Source organism: Juglans regia, chromosome 7 (genome assembly GCF_001411555.2).
Source record: "Juglans regia cultivar Chandler chromosome 7, Walnut 2.0, whole genome shotgun sequence".
NCBI lineage: Eukaryota > Viridiplantae > Streptophyta > Magnoliopsida > Fagales > Juglandaceae > Juglans > Juglans regia.
The window spans coordinates 14,739,025-14,763,013 of record NC_049907.1 but is presented as its reverse complement, the minus strand read 5'-3'; the positions used below and the strand labels follow the sequence as shown (position 1 = coordinate 14,763,013).

Here is a 23,989-nt window from a genome sequence, read left to right as displayed (position 1 = left end):
CTTTATTTATTTTTATTTATTGATGCCCCAACCATATCGACTCCCGAATCATCTTCGTGGGCTGGGATGACTCTTTCCTCCATTCCTGCCTGTTGTGTGATTTTTGACATTAACAGTTGGCACCAGAAGTGAGAGAAGGAGATTCCCTGACTTATGATACGTCTCTAAAGAAGCAGATAAGTGTCCCGTTTCTTACTGTGTTATCTTTCACGTGGGTTTTAATTCAATAAAATTGTCAATAAAAAATATAAATAAATAAAAACATGTGTAGGACACATCGTGGACTGTGCACATAAGGCACACATTGTGCATGCAATGCACAGTGGGCACCATGCACCTAGTGGAGCACGTTGGCGAGCATGAGAACCTGCCACCTCCTCTGCATGGAGTCGGTAGAGGACGGCTACTCTGTAGGACATGATGATAAGTAGGCGACAAGCTCCACTTGGCTTCCTTCCAGCTCACACCGGAGACATAAACTCAAAAATTGAGCCACGAGAACATGGAGTTGGACAAGTAGATAAATGACCATTTTGCTCACCAGTCCTACATAATTAACACTGCTCAGACGCCTAGTCCCAATGCATGCAAACAAAATGAAGAGGATAGTGAGTGGGACAAGTCTCAACAAAAATCATCCAATGACGAACAGGTTCCGCTATGCAAAAATCATTCAACAACGAACAATTTTGGTCAAGGAGGAAATGAAAGCATCAATTGAATGACCCTGGTTCTACGAGAGTCCTAGTGGCTACATGCCTCAGGAACCTACTTCCCCGGAAATCATTTGCATGATGCAAAACACCAACCACAAAGTCCATCTCGGGCATTTTAATTTGTTATCATCATAATAGACTGCTTGGTACCGTAGGCGCCCCAGACCTTCATTATTGCCAAAGCATGGCTGCCCACAAGCCTCGTCGGCGCACCTCAAACCTTCGTCACACTCTAGCAAAACGATTCAGGTTTGGAAATCTCACACTTGTGCAAATTATCCATGGTAGCTGGTTTGGCTTTTTAACACAATTAAGCATCTCCTTCATTAAAAGCCGAGTCACTGGACTCACCATGAACCAACAGGCAAGATTAAGTCACTTGACAACCCGACCTCTCTCGCGCCCAACAGGTGGGACAAGCCACTTGATTGCACAACCTCTCTCGCGCACAATAGGTGAGACAACAAGTCACTTGGCTGCACGACCTCTCTCACGCCCAACTGGTGGGACAAGCTACTTGACTGACTGCCTGACCTCTCTCGCGAACCAACAAGCAACACCCACCTTCACAAATGTTAACCCCTTTACAACATGTTTCTACCTGAACGACCATGTTTTTTAGGGTTACAAATCCAATCACTAACTACATGCAATGCCATTTTTCCAAGTGTGGTATCAATTTTCCTTCACTCCTGCTACATGATAGAAGCCTGGCCTCCTTCATATCAAGCCAGAAAGTAGCGGCTCTTCCTACATTGTAGTCTATCATTGACTGTTTGTTATGATGGTAAATTAGTGTTATCAAGATCTCAACCTGAGATCTTATTTCTCAAAGCAATCCATCCATCTGTGGGTCTAATCCAAATATGAAATATTGTTGTTCCCACGATCCCCTTCGTGACCCAGTTGGCCAAGAAGACATTCATGAACCGCCCCAATTTTTGTGTCCATTTCTCTGTTTTTTAATGTTTCTTCCATCCAGCATTGTATATATTCATGACTGTACAAGGGTAATTGTTGGGATTTTATCATCTCCTTTAGTTCCCCCCCTTTTTTTATTGACATAAAGGGGCAAAAAAAAAGTCCTGGACTTTCGTTAAAATCATAAAGTCAAACCCAAGAGAGAGAGCCCAAAATGGTAATTTGAGAAGCTTGAAAAATTGTCAGGTAGCCAAGTGAAGAATAAGAAGCAGATGAGAGGGGTTGGCGCATGACATATGACCGTTAGGTTATACCTAAGAATCAAACTAATAAAACTCCCGGGAAAGTACTTTCGGTAAAAGGATTTGATGATCCTAAAAACAAGCAAACCCATGCACCCATCTTTCAAAAGTGAGATCAGTGTTGTGCATATGTTTTGCCTTTTTGTGCTTGAGTTTCAATGGAGCAAACGAACAATGGTATTGGTTATCCTTCTCCATCATCATCACCTCCAACACCTCCCTCACCACTTCCCATCAGTGTAGGACCAGGCAACCAAAAATACATCTTCTCTTCATCTCCATCACCTTCCCCTCCCTTCTCGCCCCATTCTTCAAGCCATACATCGGCAGAGAATCTCCCTCTTTTGCATGCTAAACTGTCCGCTACTGCACTGCCACTGGCATTGACATTCTCATTGGATCGTCGTCGAGACCCGGATGATTTGGATTCCAAGACCTCTTGCCTTGAAGACATGTAAGCCTTTCGGTCTCATTTTAAATCTTTCCAATGCATTATGTACAGAATTTCAGCTAGAAAATCTCATCTTTTTTTCCCGTTGCATGCATCTCCATTTTTCGTTATCAAATCTCTCTCTTTTTCCAGCCCCTCATAAGGTTTCAGATCAGTGTCCCTATTTCAAATTGAGCTTGGATTTGCACCGATTACAGTTTAGACTTCTCAAACAAATCAAATTAACTCATTAATTTCGTAAAGATTTTGATGACCCGAGAATTTCACCCGCGCGGAGCATAAGATGGGTCATTACATAGGATGTTTTTGGAAGCTTTTTGACTGTTAGGTATTGCATTTGAACTTCCTTTTAGACGTCCAAAGCATGCACCAAACAGTCAAATGTAGACCAAACAGAAAAAGACAATGAATGTTGTGTAGGACAGATCATTACAAGGTAGCATAGCTATATATGCATATTGACCACGTATTGATTGCTACACATCTCCATGGAAACAGGCTCAAATGGTTTATAGAGAAATGCTGCAGATGCTGTTCCAGGCCTCTCTGAAAATTTTCAAATCCCACGCAAATTGTTGAAAATTTGGAAGCAGTACACAACGCAAAGTTCGTCCCCATGCCAGGATATATAGAACACTAACGTAAATTCTAACGCATTACAAATCCTGTTTTCTTTCTTTGTTTTTTTTGGTATACAAACCTCAATTGATTTTGTCTCCATTTTAGAGGATCTTTGTTAGCTCCATTTAATGGATGAAGCAATGTGAAATTTTTATTGAGACGTCCCAAATGCTTGGGAATCATATTGATTTAACCATACTCTCTCTCTCTCTCTCTCTCTCTCTCTCTCTCTCTCTCTCTCTCTCTCTCTCCTGATTCCAACCTATCCAGTACCCTCAAATGTAACTGGAACTATGTTTATAAGGTTTTTTTATTTAGAGCATAACACAATTTTCAATTTTCTTACCATTATTAGTAATGAAAATGCTAGATGCTATATATCATTATTCCACCATCATCTCACTTTCCTGGCGTGACAACGTTTAGTAACCCTTTGATAATTTTTTGTCAAAACAAAGATAAAAATCCAATGGTCATTAAGCTCTGGCACATCAACCAAGTGTAATAATAGAGGGATTGTGGCATAATTGATAAGGTAACCCAATTTTCAATACACTGAACCAATTCCCCCATATTCAAAACTTTCCTTTTTTCAACTGAATAGTTTGCCAATTGGCAACTTCCGATATGAAGATGTAATGACATCATGGTCATTTCGGAAGTCTCAAGACACTGGGACAAGAAAGGCATAGTCATGTATCACATAGACCGTGAGCTGGAATGACATCAAGTGCAGAACTTATTTAGAGAGACAAAATGGAAAAGCATACTGCCAATTTTAAAAAACAAAAAACAACATTGTACTTTTGAAGTAAAAATTAGACAACATGTACGAGTTCTCACCCAAAAATATGAGAATTACTGCCCCAATCATATATTTGGATGCACCAATGGCCACCGAAAAGAGATAGAAGCGATAAGAAGAATTAGATAAAACAGACAGCATTATTGCATCACTGTGGGTTTTGCTGTCTTTGTTGGGAAAAATTGGAAAGATTCTGTTGCGTGTTCTGAAGTGCTACCATACCAGGTTGTAGATTCTGCGCATTCGGTTGCATATTACCAAATGCAGTTTGTGAACCATGTTGCTGTTGTTGCTGCTGCTGCTGCTGTTGTATTGGCATCATACCACTAGGATTGGCTGCTCCCATATTAAACACTACAAGAAAAACCCCAGTTTGCATTTTAAGCTACTTAGTCTACATCCATATTGACACGAATATTCACATAGAAACATAACTAAGGACATAATTCATACTCTGATCACTCAAAATTTGGGAAGCATGACTTCGCTGGGGATTGCTACCAGATAATCCAAACTGACAGTAATTAAGCAGAAGAGAAGTCATCATAACATAATTGAATGAAAATTAACGATACAAAGCAAACATAGACATATTTAGTACACCTATCTAGAACAGGCATGATAAAGGTCAGCTACTCATTGCCACTGATGCAGGACAAGAAATGAGAAGACTAGGAAGAAAGAGAAAATAAAAGTCAAAGAGGTTGGAGAGGAGAAGCGCTTGGGAATGAGAGAGAAGAAAGGGGGAAAAGAGAGAAACGGGGGAGGGAAAGAAAAAAAATTTCTCAATAAATTTAATTCCATTCAAAATTGAATCTGGAGCACAAGGGATGTTTAAAATTTTCAAATAGACTAATATGTGTCCTAATATAATTAGGACTTTTATTTATTCTCAATAGACTCCTAAAATAAGAATTCGAATAACAGAAAATTTTAAATAAACTCATAATCTAGCTAGACCCTAACTGAACCCTAATCTTAATTGGATTCTATCAGGCTTATTTATTGAATTACAAAGTAAAACGATAAGTTTAATAACAACCTAATCTAAATAAACCAAAAGTCACTTTACTCTAAAATTCATCCCCCATTATTCTCCCCTGCTTTGAAAAAACTTGTCCTTGAGTTCTGAAATCCCAAAAGGTGGAAAATAACGCCCATGGCATCACAGCTTTGAGAAAAACGCTAGGCCTGGACCATGAATGGACACAGGCTGGATGATTCTTTGGACCTTCCACAAAACTGGTCTTGTGCTTGTTATTGGACGTCCATTAAAACCCATAAAAATTTTGCCAAAACGAAAGGGAAATGACGTGAATACTGGCACCCTGAATTGCTTTGTTTTATGTGACCTGCTGCCCATAAAGCAAGACCTTTCTTCCTTTATTCTTCTCTGTCACAGAACAAGTGAACCACTTCTTCAACTTTTCTTCTTCTCTAAAGCTTTCATGCAAAAACAAAAACCACCATATTTGGCACCTAGTGAAATTCCTCCCCTTGTGAGATGCAATTGGTTTCTCCAAAAAAAAATCTCTGCTTCTTCAATGGAAAGCTGATGCTCTGTAACGTCTCTGGTGCTGCTAAGAAAATGCTAGGCAATGTGTGTGGAGGCACTTTCATGATTGATGGCAGCATAAAGGAGAGAACAGTTGAGGTGCTTGAGTTTCGGTAATGTAGATGCAGTGGCAGCCAGTGAGTCGATTGTGAATCTAGGCAAATCCTGATTTCTATGTGGGATTGTATCTCTTATGCTTCTGGTATTTTTGGAACCTGTATCTGTTTGTTTGTGGGAAAGAGGATTTGGATTGAGTTGTGAAAGGGTTTCTGTGGGTACATGGTAGTAGCAGCTGGATGGAAGCACAATAGTCTGTTGGGAATTTTTTTTTTTTTTTTTTTTTGTTAGTTTCTTCTTCTTCTTCTTCTTTTTTAATTTCAGTGTGGTTCATATTGCTGAATTCTGATAGGTTGGCAGTGCTTGGGTGGCACATGGGTTTTGCTGGTCTTTTCTTTTTTTTTTTTTTTTTTTGTAGATTTGGGTGGCAGGGATATTGTGGTGGATACCAATTGAATATCAGATGAGTCATGATGGTTGCCAATTGGGTTATTTTTTTAAAAAAACGGGGATTTGTTTATTTTAAGTGTGGCTTGTGGGGTTTTATCGATTAGTGTTTTGGGTGTGGGTGATGCTCTCTGGAGGTGCAAAAGATACGTTTTCTGTGGCGGATGTTGGATGGATCATGGTGGTTGAGTGTTGTTGCAGCTGTTTGGATGGTGGATGGGTTAACAGAGGGTATGAGAGGGTGATTCAGACATGCAGAAATCTGGAGAGCCGTGTGGGTGGTGGTAGTGAAATTCTGTGGTGCGTGAGAAAATTGAATGCTGTAGACCTTGGGATCTCGCCACTGCTGATAGAAAGCAACAGCAATGCTCTCACACCAAAACTAATAAGTAGGGGTGTCAATATGTGACACGACTCATTAACCCAACACGAGCACGACACGATAAAAGCGGATTAAGGTTTACCCTTAACGGGTTCGGGTCAAAACGGGTTGACCCGTTAAGACACGATAGCTTAACGGGTTGATAACGGGTCAACCCGTTATGACCCGTTAAGAAAGTTAAAATTACAATTATACCCTTATACTTAAAAAATAAAATTGTTGGGATTTTAATTTCGATATTTTTATTGTTTAGATTGTAATTTTGGACTTGTAGTTAGTTTTATATTTTTTTTATAGATATTATGATTTTAACATTTATATAAAATTATGCTAAACTTAACTAGATTAAAGAGGTTAATTTTGGGTTTGTTTTAATCCATTTACATAAATAGGTCAAAACGGGCTGACACAACACGACCCGTTATGCTATTGGGTCGTGTTAGGGTTTGAGATTTTGATACGATAAGCTTAACGGGTCGGGTTAAAGTTGACCTATATAGTATAATATACATGTCTTGAGACGACACGAACACGACCCGTTAACACGATTTGACACCCCTACTAATAAGTGAGAAGAAAGTTGGAAGAAGAGAAGAAGGCAAGGGTGAAGAAGCCAAACTAGGGAGGAGAGAAGAAGCTCAGGAAAGAGAGAATTGAGGGAGAGGGAGAGAGCCACTTTTTAAAAAAGTTTTATTCCATTCAAAATCTGAATCCATTGCGAGTACAAAAAAAGGTTTATTTAGATTAAGATCAAAAAACAAAAACAAAAAAAAAAAACAAAGAGAGGTTTATTTAGATTAAAAGGTGTCCTAATATAATTAGGACTTTATCATAAATCATATAAATAGAAAAAAAAATTCAAATAAAAGATAAAAATTCAAATAAACTCCCAATCTAAACTAGACTCTGAATAAACCCTAATCCTAATTGAATTCTAATATGTTTTTTTATTGGCACCAGGTGTCCAAGATCAAAGTCCTGACTAATCCTGAGTGCGCACAGGCCCTCGGCAAAGAGTTTCTTCTAAAAGCAATGCTACACAACCTCTCATCCTCCACACACACACCACATTTTTTTAAAATTTTTAAAATTTTTAATATTTTTTTTTAATTTTTTTTTGAGTTTATTCTTTTTAAACTAATTTAATTTTTCTATTTATTATTCATATATTAAATATTTGATAAAAGAAAAAAATAATAAAAATTAAAAAAAGTGTGGTGTGTGGAGGTTGTGTGAATCAATGTTTTGAATACCGTACCGGATGGCGTACCGGTCAAGACACTGGAATGAAATATTTCGGTACCGGTACCGTTTCGTGTACCGTTTCGGGATAGTCGATATATGAATAAATTATATATATAAATATATATAACAATTATATTCTAAAATAATAGTTTATATATGAATAAATTATATATAAATACATACATACATATAAATTATAAATAGTCTAGTCTAAATTGGGGGTCAAAAAATAAACTTGTAATTTGAAAAAACGAAAAAAAAAAAAAACACAGGCCGAAATATAGGCCGGTACAGGCCGAAACGGCCGGTACCGTCCGGTACGGCCGGTATTTTGGCCGGTACGGAATATATATAGTACCTGTACCGGCCGGACAGCCGAAACGAAAAATTTCGGCCGTACCGGCCGGTACGGTACGAAATTAAAAACTTTGGTGTGAATAGTAGGAGGTTGTATAGATTTTTTGTTCTTCTAATATGCTCATTTATTAAAATACAAAATAATAAGATAAATTAACAACCTAACCTAAATAAACTAAAAGTCAACTGATTCTAAGATTCATCTTGCATCAGCCATGCACTGACAGGCCACCTGCCTCTAGTTAATGAATGAACTACCAAAAATTCATCAGGGAAGAAAAGCAGATTGGGTATGTGCGTACATCAACACAACAAAATCACAGAAGTCATGGTCATGTCTATGATAAATGGTACAGTAATCATTTTCTGTTTTAGCAAAACTGAGTATATATGGTTCCAACATATTCAGTATGTCAAAACTTCTTTTTTATAAGTCAGTATGTCAAAACTCAATATGTCAAAAGTGATTATATATGGTTCCAAACTCCAAGAACGGTAGCTAGGCATGGAGAAACGAGCAACGAAACCTCCCCATTTGCAAATCAAGAAAACAAAAAGGGAAACAATATTGGCTAAGCAATTTGGAAGCACACCTGCATCCGTGGTATAAGTGATTGCGATGACATAGTCGCCGAAATGTTTGGAATCTGAAACAGGACATACAAAATGAAAGTCAAGGTGTCAAAGATGCTGTCATAGAGTATAAAAGAAAACAGCTTCAGCCAAGGGAGAACAAAAGAACACCGCGAAACAGGGAAATAGTTGAGCTTCAAAATATACAAATAAATGCACAATGTGAGTGAACAAGCAATACAGATGCATGATGCTATAGATCATGAGTAAGAGTAAAAAATATGATTTTCAATAAGCAATATATCTTTCCTTTTCTTCTATTCGCCTACATCATTACAGTACATGCTTCACCAGCAACCCTATTTATTTCGAGGAACTAATACTAAACATTCTCTATAACTGATAATAACGTCTTGAAGAAAACAGAGACATAGAAACCAGAAAGCACATGATATCAACCACTGCATGGAGAGAAGTAAAAGTATTTGGGGGTAGTGCTACTTTTTTTCTTGTTTCTATAAATGAACAAAAATAGATTTTTGGAATAAGAAATCAAAAAAATCAGTCGGCAAATACAGCTCAAAAACCAAAATTAAGATAATCTAAAAAGTCAAAGAAAGAAATAAAAAATGTAAATAAAAAGGGATCTGTAACCCATCTGAAGGAAACTTAAAAGGAAATTCAACTTGAATTCTCCCAGGGACTTCTTTCTCTAAACCTCCAAAAGTCCTCTGATTTCTCCAACCAAATGCACATACTACAAGAGACATGAGGGGGTATGCTCTCAACACTACAACTCCTCTCACCCCCCAACGTCCAACAGCAAGCATAACTCAGTTACTTATTTGGGTTTTAACCTAATGCAATAGTGCTACTATAGTGTATGATATTTTGTTCAAGAGATATCATTAAGTTATTAACATAGAAAAATGATATTTGCAATCCTAAGGTGTGCAAGACTCGCACACTCCTTTTGAAAAAAGTAGGTCAATCTGGAACACAAGAAAAAATTATTTTTTTAATGGTGGACCCAATTTTTTTAAAAATGAGCACACGGGGCTTGCACACCCTAGGACTGTATAGCATTACTCATTAACATATCCTCCAGCTGAAGTATAACACAACAGTTCCCAACTTTTTAGCATGAAACAAAAAAGATTTAGACCAATTGGTAAATATTTACTCCATGCCATTTTCTTTCTATTTTCATCAACTCTACTCTTTTAATGACACACAAATTAATTATTTCACATTTAAATAGCCATTGCCTTCCAAATCTACCGTCCAAAACAATAAAGGTGATATTATTAATACTTCTCTATGTTAAGATTGGGACCATTTATGAAAGTCATACTGTGACAACCCCACATGGATGGAGTACAAAATTTATGCCAAGAACACATTAGATCCAAAGAAAATCTCCATAATGAGTAGCCCTTTAACAGAATATAGTCTCGAGCATAAATAAAGAAATATAAAACATGAGTAAACATTTAAATAAATATAAAAAATACAACCCAGTCGTTCTGAAATGGGCATTTGTCCTGTAAAGCTGAGAGATCCAAAGAGTATTTGCCCTATAACGGTGATAGATCCAAAGAGTATTTGCCCTATAACGGTGATAGAATGAAACACTACAAATCTGATAATGTTTTATGCAACCAGCACATTCACCACCAGAAAACATCACATCAAAATAAAATATAAATTATTCAGTGAAGAATGTACAAGAAAGCCTTTTGAGAGTGCTAGTGGACACAAAGTATCCTGCTTGGGAGGGATTGGGAGGGCTTGAGGAGTTTTCTCTCATTTTACTATATTAATGTTGGGCAATGGGTCAAAGATTTGCTTTTGGCATGATGTGTGGCGTATTGATCAATCCTTTAAAGATGCCTTCCTGGAGCTATTCAAAATTTGACCAATTGTACTCAAGTGGGGTGGGTCAAAATCTAGTCAGATAAAATGGTGAGGCAAATCTGAAAAAGGAGTTATCAAAGTAAAGTCATTTTATAATGTGTTGTGTGCCTGTGATATGTTCCCTTTACCCTAGAAGCTCATTGTGAGGATAAGACTCCCCATAGAGTGAATTTCTTCATTCAGACAGCGGCTTTAAGTGAGTTCTTAATTTGGATAGTGTGAGGAAGAGGAGGTTACAGTGATCAATCAGTGTTGCATGAGTAAGAACAGTGAAGAAAGTGTATCATTTTCTATTTCATAATGAGGTAGCTAGCATTTTATGGAACATAGCCTTTGGCTTGTTCAGAAAGATTGGATTATGCCTCCCTGAGTGGTGGAACTTCTAGTATGTTGGAAAAGGCAGTTGTAGACATCAGTGCACACTATTATGGAGAATTCTTGCTTCTTGTAATGTATTTGGAGGAAAAGAAATGCACAGTTTTAATGACTAACGAATCAGTGATGGAACTCAAGTCATCATATTTTTTTTTTTTTTTATAAGTAAACAATTGTATTGATCAGAATAGGCATAGCACAAGTATACAAGATGGTATACAAGACGTAACACCTATTTAGAAGGGTGCAATAGAAACAAGAAAAGCATGAACATTGAGGCCATTAAAATCAATAGCTATGACCCATAGAAATAAAGTCCTAATAAAAAAAGATCTAAGTTCCTCTAACGTGCACTCTGTCTTCGAACATCCGGTCATTTCACTCCTTCCACAAGCACCACAGAATACAGATAGGAACCATCTTCCACACAGCTTTAATCTGTGGAATACCTCCTAAGTTTGTCCAGCTGGCCAACAACGCAGCCACTGTGGCAAGCATTACCCAAGCAAAGCCCTATTCTGCAGAACACTTCATCCCATAATGCTCTAGCAACCTCACCATGCAATAAGAGGTGATCCAGAGCCTCGCCATTTTTCTTACATATGCAGAACCAATCTACTATGATCACCCTGCGTTTCCGCAAATCATCCGTCGTCAAAATCTTACACAGAGAAGCTGTCCAAGCAAAGAATGCCACTTTGGGAGGCGCCTTACTTCGCCAAATCCTTCTACATGGAAACTGATTGCTCTGCGATTGTGTGAGAGACTTATAGAAAAAGCATACCAAGAATGTACATTTACTTGCGGGTATCCACCACAACGTATCAGCGACTTGAGTGCTCGGTTTCATGGAGTACAAGAGACTAAAAAAGTCCTTAAAGCTGCCAATTTCCCAATCCTGGGCCGCCCTAGTGAAGTTGATGTTCCATTGGATTTGATCCCTAGATATCGTCATAAGATCAGCATTAAAGCTTCTTTCTCACATGTAAGCCGGAAAACTGAAGGGAACGAGTCTTTTAGGGCATTATTCCCACACCATAGATCACTCCAGAATTTAATTCTAGTGCCATCTCCCCCCACTAGTCTTGTATGACGATTAAAGACCTCCCACCTAGTCTAATATGCTTCCAAACTCCCACCCCATTAGCCTCACTTATCTCTCTAGTGCACCAATCCCCCCACAAATCTTCATATTTACAGCCAATCACCGATTTCCATAGGGCTTCCAGATCCATATTATATTGCCACAAGCATTTCCCGAGTATAGCCCGATTGAAAATCCTTAGGTTTCTAATTCCCAACCCTCCAGTGGATAATGGAGAGCATATCTTGTCCCAACTGACTAGATTGAATTTAAAGTCATCTCCCATGCCGCTCCAAAGGAAGTCACGATAAAGTTTCTCACTCTTGGTTGCCACACTTGCTGGAATTGGGAATAGAGATAGAAAATACATTGGTAAATTAGACAAGGTACTCTTGATTAAGGTGATCCTACCACCTTTCGACAAATACAGCATCTTCCAACCTGTCAATCTACGTTCTATCTTCTCGATCACCGTATCCCTGATTGATGTAGCCCTTAAGACGGCCCTAGCGGAAGGCCAACGTATTTCAAACTCAAGTCATCATTTCTTATACCTTTTATTTATTTATTTATTATTTTTTTTATAGGTAACTTATACCTTTTATCGTTGGATAGTGGCCCAAAATAGTACAGCTTTTTGTATCTCTTTAAAAGAATTTTTAAGAGCTCTTTTATTTTGCTAGTTAGATAGATCTCTTGTATACTTCTAGTGTGAGTACATTTTTCTCATATTAATAAAATTGGTTCTTACCTATACAATAAAAAAAAATTGAAAATAAAATCTTAATAGAGATATAAGATTTTTTAGCCTAGAAAATGGGCAAAAATCTACCGAGAAGCAAAACTAAAATGTGCTTCTTGAATAGAGAGGAAAATATCATAGAAAAAGAAAATACAGGTCAAGAAATGTCGTGTGGATGGCAGCTGGCAGTGAAGCAGACCATGAAATATGAAAGAAAACAAAATTTAACCAACAGCATAGGGCATGTAATACTGCTAAGAGTCTTTCCCCTATGATGGAACAGACTCAAACGGTCACTTCTCCAACAATGCAATTGCCAAGAGATGAATAGGAGAGGGAACTAAGCCCAAGTTTAAGTAATGAGATGAGATGAAAATTTTGTGAATAGTAGTGAAATGGTTTGTGAATAGGGGTGAAATGGTTTGAGTTAAGATGTTTTATTAGGTTTTGGGAAATGAGAGAGAAAAAGTTGAATAAAAATATTATAAAGTTAAAATATTGTAAGAATATTATTTTTTTAATATTATTTTTGTTTTAAAATTTGAAAAAGATGTATTATTTTTTGTGTTTTGTTTGAAAGTTTGGGAAAGTTGTAATGATTAGATAAAAAAGTTGAAGATTTTAAATTGAAAAGTGTTTTGTGTTGAGTGATGTTTGGAAAGAAAATTATGAAAAGTTTTAAGATGAGATGTTTCTCATCTCATCCAAGTCCAAACATGGCCTAAGCGTCTCAGCCACTTTAGATTAATCCAAAGACATGTTCTCCATGCTGTCTGCTGTAGTACATTATAAGAGCTACAACATGAAATTAAATAAAATTATAGTTAAAATGAAAAGACTTGAATATCCAACCATTTGCGTATTTGATGTCGCCTGAGCTGCATTAAACAATGCACTATTAGCATTGCCAGAAAACTGACTTAAGTGGCGATTCATCTGATTTCCCTGGTTAAGTTGGCTTTGACCAATGCCATGCTGAACATGTCCTGAAGGCAACTGCCTCTGAAACTGCTGGTGCCCCATTGCTTGAGAAAATTGCATCTGATTTTGGCCATGTAACTGAGAATAAATCATTTTTTTAGCTGCGAAACCAATAAAAAAATATTTGGAGAATCGCAAAAAGACAGTTCTAAGTGCTTCTTGATGCATTATTGGTGCAAAGTGCCTGTGTGTTGGTTAGAACTCAAATAATATCAAGAAAAAAAATCATAAAGAACTTGAATGAAAGTCAATTCACAACCAAGATAAGTAACAAACCTTTCTTCTGCATTTAAGAATTTTATCATACTTAACAAAACCAGAATGTTAAAGCCATGTAAGTTCTATTTATGTCAGTTAAATGCACATGATTATTCAATTTAAACCACACATACATACTTACAAACAGAGAAAAAAGGTACATCCAAACAGAGAGAACTCCCCACCCCTTATCCTCCTCCATATAGTGGACCCTAAATTTCTCGGAAGACTTTGGTGGCAAGAACAACAGTAAAAAAAAATGAATGTATAAGCAATTCGATATGGTGGTGGGGGCACGGCGGGGGGGGGGCAGCCTTTGCAACAGACTTTTTCGCCAAAATAACTAATTGGGGGTTGAAAAGAGTAGCTTATGTAAAGTTACCGACTGAAACTTCTGCTGAGCCTGGCCCTGCAAATCATGCAGTTGTGGCAGCTGGTTCTGCATGAGGAATATAAATAGTCAAATGCTATCCATTTATAGTGGGTGGAAACAAAAAATCATCTAACATAATTATCAATGTCAGATGCAGATTCAAACCATTCCAAATCAAACAATACAGCAGGAATTCCTAAAATGGAAAACTTTCAGAGAGATTAACATAAGACAAAATTCAAGGCTCCCAAAAACAGATTGTGATGAGTGAGCAAGCAAGAAAGCAAGATGAATCATTAAGTAATTAAGGTTTTGAATGGTGATCTTATACGCATACTCTTTCTTTTATAAGTAACATAAATTTATTCAAAGCACAAAGGGGGTGCAACCCAAGTATACAATAGGAAACGCCGAACTAAAAGGATGAAGAAAGAGCACAATTCCATAAATTCTAGAAAGCTAAGGGAACAGAAATTATTGTAGGCAAGGCCATGCACAAGGAGGATGAAACATAATGGTTCTTAATTCTAACACCGCACACTCACAACCTTCGAAGGTCTGAACATTACATTCCCACCAAATACACCACATCAAACACAACGGGACTATCCCTCAAACCTCTGCGTTGCTATGGCTACCAAGCCGTCCCCTAGAAGCAACGAATCTACTACCTCCATCAGAACATGACCCACTCAATCCCAAAAGTATGGAGCACGTCGCAATACAAAATATCTGCACTCTCTTTGCCACCCTTCTCATTCTTAATCTTTAGCCATTTCAAATTAGTTTACATTCATAAGTTTCACACATTTTCAATATAATCTCTCCCTATGTCCACAAAGCCCTGAAAAACCTTCAGATTTCCAAAATTTTACGTTTTATCCTAAAAAGAACCAAAGTTTGCACTGAAGCTCCTTTTCCAAAAATATGTATAAATCAAAATGTTCAACCGTGCCATCAAATGGTATAAGCTCTGGATGCAGCACTGGAAGCATTACTTCCCCGGGGGGGAAAAAACATTAGAAGCATAAACAAAACTAGTGTTTAGTACTGCCCTTTCAATCAACAAAACCAATTCAAATTAATTCATTTTAGTATAATTCCCACCTGTGCCAGTCCTTGCATTGCAGATTGCCTGAACTGTTGCTGGGCAAGGATTTGCGGCTGATGTTGAGGTATCTGCATCAGTTTCTGCCTTTGCTGCTGCTGCTGCTGCTGCTGCTGTTGAGGGGTTTGTGGCTGAGGAGATGGTGTGTTCATCATGTTTGTACCTGACCTAGGAGAATTTGCATATTGCAGCGGAGATGCAGCTGTGTTATCAAAGGAAGTAGCACTTGTGGCACCAGGAGATGCAGCTGATCTTCCAATAAGTTGTGATGCAGAAGCCTGATTAAAAAGTTTTTGGTAATGGACTAAACACACCTTCAGAAAAGAAGAGACCCTAATTTTCTCACATGGATGCAGAATATCACGCCACAACAGATTCATACAATGTCAAACATCAATATGGAGAAAGTTGGACAGGAAAATGAGCTAATTGGGAATATTCAGTCCAAAGTCAAAACCTAAGACCAAAATCCTTGGCCAAAGATCTCCAGTTGGATCAGGCCTGGGTTGGAAAGGGCTTAAGCTGCCTAAATTACAAATACAAACATCATAGCACTATACAGACAAAAACAAGCAAGAGTAAGTAAATCAAGTTCATAGGCAAATCTGCAAATTAAATTAAGAGAAAGACACATAAGAAATACTTGGCAAGGAGGCTTCCATTTACATGTTCAGTTGGTTTGGGCCAGGCAAGATTAGCCAATGAGTGCACTCAGGAATCCTTCTCAGGTGGGCCTTGGGCTGGCCCCAACCATAATGGCTTAATGTCCATTTTGATTTGGCTGGTTCCAAGGCAGGACCTCTAAACATGTAAAAAAGGGACATCAAATATGTCTTTATGGTCCTTATAATATCAATTAGATTTTATCTTTATTGATAGACAAAAAGATCCAGGCTTGGCCTTAGTTCTTGAATATTCAAATAATGCAAATAAAACAAAAAAAAAAAGGAACAGTCATGAATCCATTTAGTTTCCATACCTTTGTTTCCCAGTTGTTGCAACAAAAGTATGTGTATCTACTTTCAGGTTAAGAAAGCACCAAAAAAATAAGAGGAAAAAGAAAAACTAACAAGTATCCCCTATGATAATCAGCATCCAAACAAATTTATGATTAGGAGCTAATACCGACACCCAAGTCTATCACGATGCAGAAAATCAATCCTTATTCCTTGACAATAAAAAATTTTCTGTAATGCTACTCGGTCACTTCATAAGTTAGCAAACCTAGAGATATTCCATCTCAATTACAATATGAAGGAGGCAAATGTGGCAGCTCTCCGCTTCACAGGCAAATTGCACAAACTTTATGGACTTGAATGCAGGTTGCAAATCTTGATGGGGGATGGGAAAGAAAAATCTTCAGTGCTTAAAACTTACCCATAACCTACTCCCCCAATTCCCTTGCCAAACCACCAAAATTCAACTACTGGACCCCGTTGTGAAGAACTTCTCAAGGACATTCCTACATCTAGCCTCCTGCTAAAACTCGAGTTGGGTGGGAAGCCAACACTTGGAATTGAGCCAATGAGGTGACATGGGGAAAGCTACTCCCAACCGATGAAAGGTACACCAAGAAAGCTCCCATCTTAACAACTACTATTGTAGTGCTTAGGAAACACTAATTTTTTTTTTTATAGGTAAAATTTTTTTTTATTTTTTAGAAGTAAGAAAAATTTATTAAACCTCATGATTAGGCAAAGCCCAAGTACACAGGTAGTATACAAGAGAAATATACCTAATTACAGCGTATTAGCAAAGAAAGAAGCATACAAGTCATTAAGATTAGCCCCCTCTAATACAATGGCCTTAGCCCAAAGTAACAAAGATTGATAAAATAAAACTCTTAATTACACCCCCCGCGAAAGAACGTTCTCTATTTTCAAAAAAATGACCATTTCTCTCATTCCATATACACCACATAGGACATAGGCACCATCTTCCAAACCTCTGCTACTTGACCATTTCTCCTAACTCTATTTCAACAAGACAATAGATCCACCACCCTCTTAGACATCACCCATGCAACAAATATATCATCCCAAAGAGCCTTCGCCACATCACAATGGAGAAGAAGATGGTCTGTTGATTCTCCATTCCTTTTGCACATAAAGCACCAATCCATTATGAAAATACCGCGCTTCCTAAGCTTGTCAATTGTCAGAATTTTCCATGAGGCTAACCAGCCTAAAAAAGCAACTTTTAGAGGCACTTTGCTTTTCCTACGCTTCCAAGGGAAAACAGTAGAAGATTGAGAAGTAACACATTATAAAAGGACCTTGCTGAGAAGTTCTTGTTTCCCGGATGAATCCACAACAGTTTGTCCTCTACACCATGCTGCAAAGTCAATGCGTGCAGCTTGCTCTATAAATCAGAAATATCTCCCAGTTCCCAATCTTGTAATGCTCTTATAAATGGCACATTCTACTGCAGCAAGCCATTTGAAATGTCCATATGATCAGCAACTGAAGCTTCCTTGTACAACGCTATTCTAAAGATAAGGAAAAGCCTCCTTGAGAGCAATTTCACCGCACCAAACATCAAACCAAAATCTGACCCTAGTGCCTCGACCCACCAAAAATCTGAAATTGCAAAAGAAATCCTCTCATTCCTAATAAATTTCCAGACACCCACACCATATGAACCACACACTTAATAGATATCCAGCTACCCCAGGTGCCCCCAAATTTAGCATCAACCACGGTCCTCCATAGAGCATCACTTTCTTGATGCTACCGCCAAAGTCATTCCCCGAGTAAGGCCTTATTGAAAATACTCAGTTTTCTCGTCCCCAAACCAACCACAAGAAAGGGGGGAACAAATCTTAGCCCATTTAATTAAATGGAACTTTTTCTCATCTCCAAGTCCACCCCACAAAAAAATTACGGAATATTTTTTCCATTCTATTAGCCACTCCAAGAGGAATCAGGAATAAACAAAGAAAATACATAGGAAGATTGGATAACGTACTTTTAATAAGAGTGATTCTACCCCCTTTGGAGTGATACATCCTTTTTCCAACCAGCCAATCTATTCTCAATTTTTTCGATAACACCGTCCCATATTGAATTGGATTTATAAGGGGGCCCCAATAGAAGACCAAGGTACTTCAAAGGCAAAGAAGAGACCTTACAACCCAAGATGTCAGCCAAGTCTCCAATAGAATTAACCAAGCCAACCGGTAACAATTCAGATTTAGATAAGTTCACCTTAAGGCTGAAAACAGCTTCAAAACAAACCAAGAGAGCTCTCAATGATTGAATATGGTTAGGATCCGGCTCACAAAAAATTAAAATATCACCAGCGAAGAGAAGGTGAGATACAATGATGCTCCCAAATGATGAACTGCCCGCTCAAAAACCAGACAAGAAAGATCCATTCACTGCTACCTTCAACATTCTACTCAAAACATCCATAATTAAACAAAGAGAAAAGGAGATAGAGGATCTCCTTGTCTCAAACCATGAGAGCTGTTGAAAAAACCCTTGGGAGTGCCATTGACCATCACTAAAAATCTAGCGGTAGTGATACAATGCTTCATCTAATTGCACCACTTCTCCCCAAAACCAAATCTGCCAAGAATGTAAAGTAATAAATCCTAGTTAACATGATCAAAGGCCTTCTCCAAGTGAAGTTTGCAAAGTATACTTGGGATGCCTGATCCAATTCTACTATCCAAACATTCATTGGTGATAAGGACCAAATCCAGAATCTGTCTGCCCTTAATAAAAGCATTTTGCGGCTTCAAAATAATCTTTTCCATGATAGTGCTCATACGATTAGAAATCTTGTAGACTCCACTCACAAGACTAATGGGGCGAAAGTCCTTCACCTCCACCGACTCGGCCTTCTTCGGAATAAGGGCTATGAAAGTTGAATTAAGGCTTTTCTCAAATTTCATATGAGAGTGAAATTCGACAAAAACTTTCATAACATCCTCCTTTATAATGTCCCAACAAATCAAAAAAATCCATTGAAAAACCATCAAGTCCCAGTGCTTTATCGCCTTCCATACCTTTCAACACATTATACACCTCTTCCTCTTCAAACATCCTCTCTAACCATTTTCCCATCTTAAGTTTCATTAATCACAAATGTTCGGACCATGTTCGCCCGAGCCTTGCTCCTACACCCATTTTCCTTCACAATCATTAATCACAAATGTTCGGACCATGAAGGCCCCCACAATCACAAATGTTCGGACCATTTTCCTTCACTTTTTCAGATTGCAAGGCAGCAAGATGCAACTGTGGCTGATTCATTCTCTTTTTTGAATAATAGCATTCAATGGACTGTTGACTTTGTGAGAAATATAAATGATTGGGAAGTTAATGTAATTTCAGATTTTCTCAGCAGATTATATGAGTTGAAGATTGTCCAAGTAAGTGTAGACAGATTGTTGTGGATTCATGAAAGAAATTTCAGATTCTTAGTTCACTCCTATTATAATGCTTTAACCTGCCAAGGTGTAAGTGATTATCCCTGAAAAAGTATTTGGAAAGTTAGAGTGCCGAGTAAGGTAGCGTTCTTCTGTTGGCTAGTGTCTCATGATAAAATTCTGACTACAGAAAATCTAAGAAAGTGTGGTCTTTGTATTGTTGATTGGTGTTCTATGTGCAATAAAGATGGAGAATCAGTTAATCACTTGTTTCTCCATTGTGAATTGGCTAACAGTTTGTGGAATGTCATTTTTGGAAGGATGGGTATTTCTTGGCTGATGCCAAAGCATGTGGTGAATTTACTAGCTTGTTGGAGGTATGCTAGGCGGAGTCTACCTATTGAAAATGATCCTTCATGCTTGATGTGGTGACTATGGCTAGAAACGAATGGGAGATGTTTTGAAGACAAAGAACGATTGATGGAAGAAATTACGGAATTTTTCTTTAAAACTCTATGTCTATGGGCCAAGGCTAATGTAATTAATGGTGATGATGTGTTGGAGCTATTCTAGTTTTTTCTATCTTTTTAGTCGTTGTATGTAGGTATTTACTCTTGTATACTTCCTGTGTAATTAGGCTATGCCTATTCATGGTAATAAAATTCTTATTGATTATCAAAAAAAAAAAAAAATAGTCTCAGAAGTCTCTTTCGACATATATCAGAAAAATGGGACTCCCAAGACGAAGATACTATAAATCTATCCAATCTTGACCAGACTCTTCCATTTGACCATGTGAATTCCCCCCTGCCAAAGGTAAATCAACTAAGTCCAGATCAAAGATGAGATCAGAAAAATCTACCATAGCCGGGGTAATACTAGAATCCCCCAACCTCTTACTCGGGAAACGGGAACCCAAAGGCTAAAAGATTTACCTCTCAGTAGGCGAGGAGACTCACAACCAGAAGGCACGACCAAAAGGTGCGAAGACTTGGCGACAAGGCTCTAGGCAGTTAGATTGGGCGACTAGTCTAAACGACCAACTTAAAAGACCAAGTTAAACGACATCGTGGGCAACAACTAGAAAAGGCAAGAGGAGTCTTTCATCCCGGTCGGAAGTCTTTCCACTCAGTAGGCGAGGAGAGGCTCGTTCATTTGTGACCTCTACACCCGTTCATTTGTAATCTCCACGCCCGCTAGTTATATTCAACGCACACAGCATCTACTCGCCTCTATCCTTCCGAGTTCCGCAATCAATCTATTGACGACCAAATCCTCCCGAATTCCGCAAATCAAGCCACATATCACTGACTTTTCTATTTTAGATAATTCCGATATTCTTGGGATAATTTCCTTTTATGTTAACATCTATCTTTAGAAACTATTTTCCAAATTTTTAGGCTAGATTGTAGCCACATTTATTTTGTTTCCGGATTTAAGTTTTGACATCTATTTAATCTCATCTTGTGGGATGAATAAGGGGTCTTGGTTCTTAATTTTAGTTTTAGTTTTGAGTTTTAGAGAGTCTAAGTTTAGAGTTCTAGAATTTATTCTTGAAGTGTTTTTTCAAGGAGGCAGATCTGGGAAAGCAAAGGCGAGAGCAGCATGTTTCATCAGCTGACTCCAAAGAAGAACACCAGTTTTATTCTTTTTCTTTTTATATCATTATGAACTAATTTTATTTTCTAGACCTTTGATGTAGCCTAGTATTGAACACACAGTTTATATTCCAAATTATTTTATTTTCAATATTTACATGATTGAGTGTTTATTTTTTTTCTTAATGCTTACAATTTTCTAGCTAACTATTGTTTGATCTTTTGGATTGCAATGAGACCGAGATGTGATTTGTGATTAAAACTCTAGGATTAAACACCATTAGTTGAGCGAAAGCAGAGATGTTTTACCATGACTAGTGTATTTTCAAGAAAAATCCAAAGAACTTAACGAGTCTTCAATTAGTTAAATTCATATTGAGATATGAAGTTATTAGTTAAAGATATTTTTGGTATTGTTCGAGAGAAAATATTGAATAGTTAAGGGATTTTTATCATCAACTTGGGATAATTGGGATTTTATAACAACGAAGAATAAATTGTGTGGGATTTGCTAGATGAAGTCAAATGATCTAGATCTATTCTTATTATTTTTAAAATCTTAATTTTAATTCTTTTCTTTAGTTTAATTTAGATAAATCATTTTTCAAATTTCAATTTTCCAAATAGTAATTAATTTAGTCAATTTTAATACTCAATAGCATAATTATTCCCTATGGGTTCAATAACCATTTTCTTTAAAATACTTTATTACTTGTTACAATTATGTGCACTTGTAGATATATTTTTATGTGAACAATTATGTCTATTCTTATTAATATAATCGTTTACCTATCAAAAAAACTATCCCTCATCGATTTATAAAATTCCTTACCATTTCTGGAATATGCACAAGCCTCTAATATATCCACCAGCCACTCCACCATTGCCCCACCCAAAGAGATATATTTACTGACTTTTCTACTCTATGTGATTCTAAGAGACTTATCATCCTCTCTTGTTAAGAAGAATCTTCAAATCCAACAATAATGTGACACCCCATATGATAAGAATAAAGGTAGGTGGTGTATGAGATCCCACATACTTGGAAATAAGAAGTTCTTGCTCTTTATAAGATTCCAATGAGACTCTAATTGTATCATTGACTAGTCATTTTGGAGTATAGGCCATGTGGTTTAGGCCTTCTATTGAGGCGTTACAAATGGTATCAGAGTCTATCTCAACCAGAAATGTGAGACTTGAGCTGTGCCACCTATAATGGATTAGCCAGACTAGGACGTCGGGAATTTAAAGGGGGGGAGATTGTGACACCCCATATGATAAGGATAAGGGTAGGTGGTGCATGGGATCCCACATTGCTTTGGAATGAGAAGTTCTTGCTCTTTATAAGGTTCCAATAGGGCTCCAATTGTATTATTAACTAGTCCTTTTGGAGTATAGGTCATATGATTTGAGCCTTCCATTGAGGCGTTACAAATAACCTCCGCAAAGAACCCATAACAAAAAAATAAAAATGATAAGAACACCAAAAAGAAAGAGAGAAATTTCTGACGAGAAGCGCCCAGAAATAGGGGGTTTGAAAAAGGAGGGGATAATTCCCGACGGGAAGAGTCAGAATTAGCCATCACCTGTATAAATTCTGAATGGGCAGAACTCAGGCTTCCCTGTCCAACTTGGGGTTGACCAAATCCTCATGAACACTTAAAATAGCCAGCCACAATGATGGTAGCTTTTGTAACCAGCCTTGTTTCTCCAAATGTTTAGAGATTTAGATAGAACAGGCTAATAAAGACAAACTATCTGCCCTATATACTTTTCTGTAGAAATGGGAAAAATGAAGTAGGGCTAGGCAGTAAAAGAAGTAGAGATCTCCTTACCCAACCCCTTTATCTGCAACTTGTTAAGACAAACATAGAATAATACGGAGCAGTGAGCACCACACGCATGCTTCATACACACACACACACACACAGTGTTATGTTTAAGCCATAGTTAATTTTATGACAATGAATTTTTCAAACATTATGTATATAAATGTCCCAAATAGGCTTATTGCACATGCAAAATTTCAAAATTGGCAAATGTCCTCCATGGCAGTTTTTGGTCTCTTCAAGTTGGATTGGGTGACAGAGAGATTAGTGATGGGTTTATTAGCATGCTGGATAGGCAGATCTGAGAATGATTACAACAGGCTCTTGTGGAGAATGATTTTGATCTGTCTAATGTAGGTTATATGGCATGAAAGCAACAATCAAACTTTTGAAGACAGTACAAGGAAAATGGAGGAACTCAAATCTTTCTTCTTATAACAATCTCTACTACTAGACGGTGGCACAATTATGTTTCTCTAGTTTTAGCTTTCATAATTTTCTTGACCTCTTTGCATTCTCTAGCTAGGTTTATCAGATGTTTACTCCTTTTGTAGGTAGAATAATACCCTTTTGATCATCAATAAAAGTTATCTTACTTGTATAAAAAATGTTAGTCTAAAGAGGATATTAAATCTGATGGTGGATTCAAAATTAAAGATATAATAGCAGGATATCAATGGAAGAAGAGAAAAATGGAATCACAGGACAACCACACAAATAATGCTTAGGCTTTAGGATTATTAAACCAATCTTACTGATTCACAATTCAAGGAAAACTGACTAAATCATGTAAAGCTTGATGAGGTGACACTCCTAGAACAAAGTCAAAGATCTTACCGATAACAAAGTTCCCTGTCCACTGATGTTACTTGATGACATAGGATTATTCTTCAAATACATACCTGCATGTGTTTTTT

General features: G+C 37.4%; 2 protein-coding genes across 4 annotated transcripts in view; one reads left to right on the top strand and one right to left on the bottom strand.

The window, feature by feature from the left end:
• Positions 1 to 1,999: 1,999 nt before the first annotated feature.
• Positions 2,000 to 3,210, top strand: LOC109004245. The gene is made up of 2 exons (XM_018982732.2): positions 2,000 to 2,393; positions 2,889 to 3,210. The coding sequence occupies exons 1-2, from the start codon at positions 2,098 to 2,100 to the stop codon at positions 2,938 to 2,940; spliced, it is 348 nt and encodes a 115-aa protein (XP_018838277.1). The 5' UTR covers positions 2,000 to 2,097; the 3' UTR covers positions 2,941 to 3,210.
• Positions 3,211 to 3,585: 375 nt separating this feature from the next.
• LOC109004244 (mediator of RNA polymerase II transcription subunit 8) overlaps positions 3,586 to 23,989 on the bottom strand; it is a 38,799-nt gene continuing 18,395 nt past the window's right edge. Inside the window, exons 6-12 of one of the 3 annotated variants that reach the window (XM_018982727.2) lie at positions 23,910 to 23,974; positions 15,270 to 15,548; positions 14,172 to 14,228; positions 13,403 to 13,609; positions 8,453 to 8,506; positions 4,270 to 4,330; positions 3,586 to 4,170 (exon numbers count right to left, since the gene is read on the bottom strand). In XM_018982727.2, coding sequence (XP_018838272.1) covers positions 3,965 to 4,170; positions 4,270 to 4,330; positions 8,453 to 8,506; positions 13,403 to 13,609; positions 14,172 to 14,228; positions 15,270 to 15,548; positions 23,910 to 23,974 — 929 coding nt within the window. In that variant the 3' untranslated portion in view covers positions 3,586 to 3,964. The remainder of the gene's footprint in view (positions 4,171 to 4,269; positions 4,331 to 8,452; positions 8,507 to 13,402; positions 13,610 to 14,171; positions 14,229 to 15,269; positions 15,549 to 23,909; positions 23,975 to 23,989) is intronic. The other 2 variants (XM_018982728.2, XM_018982730.2) reach the window with 2 other exon arrangements.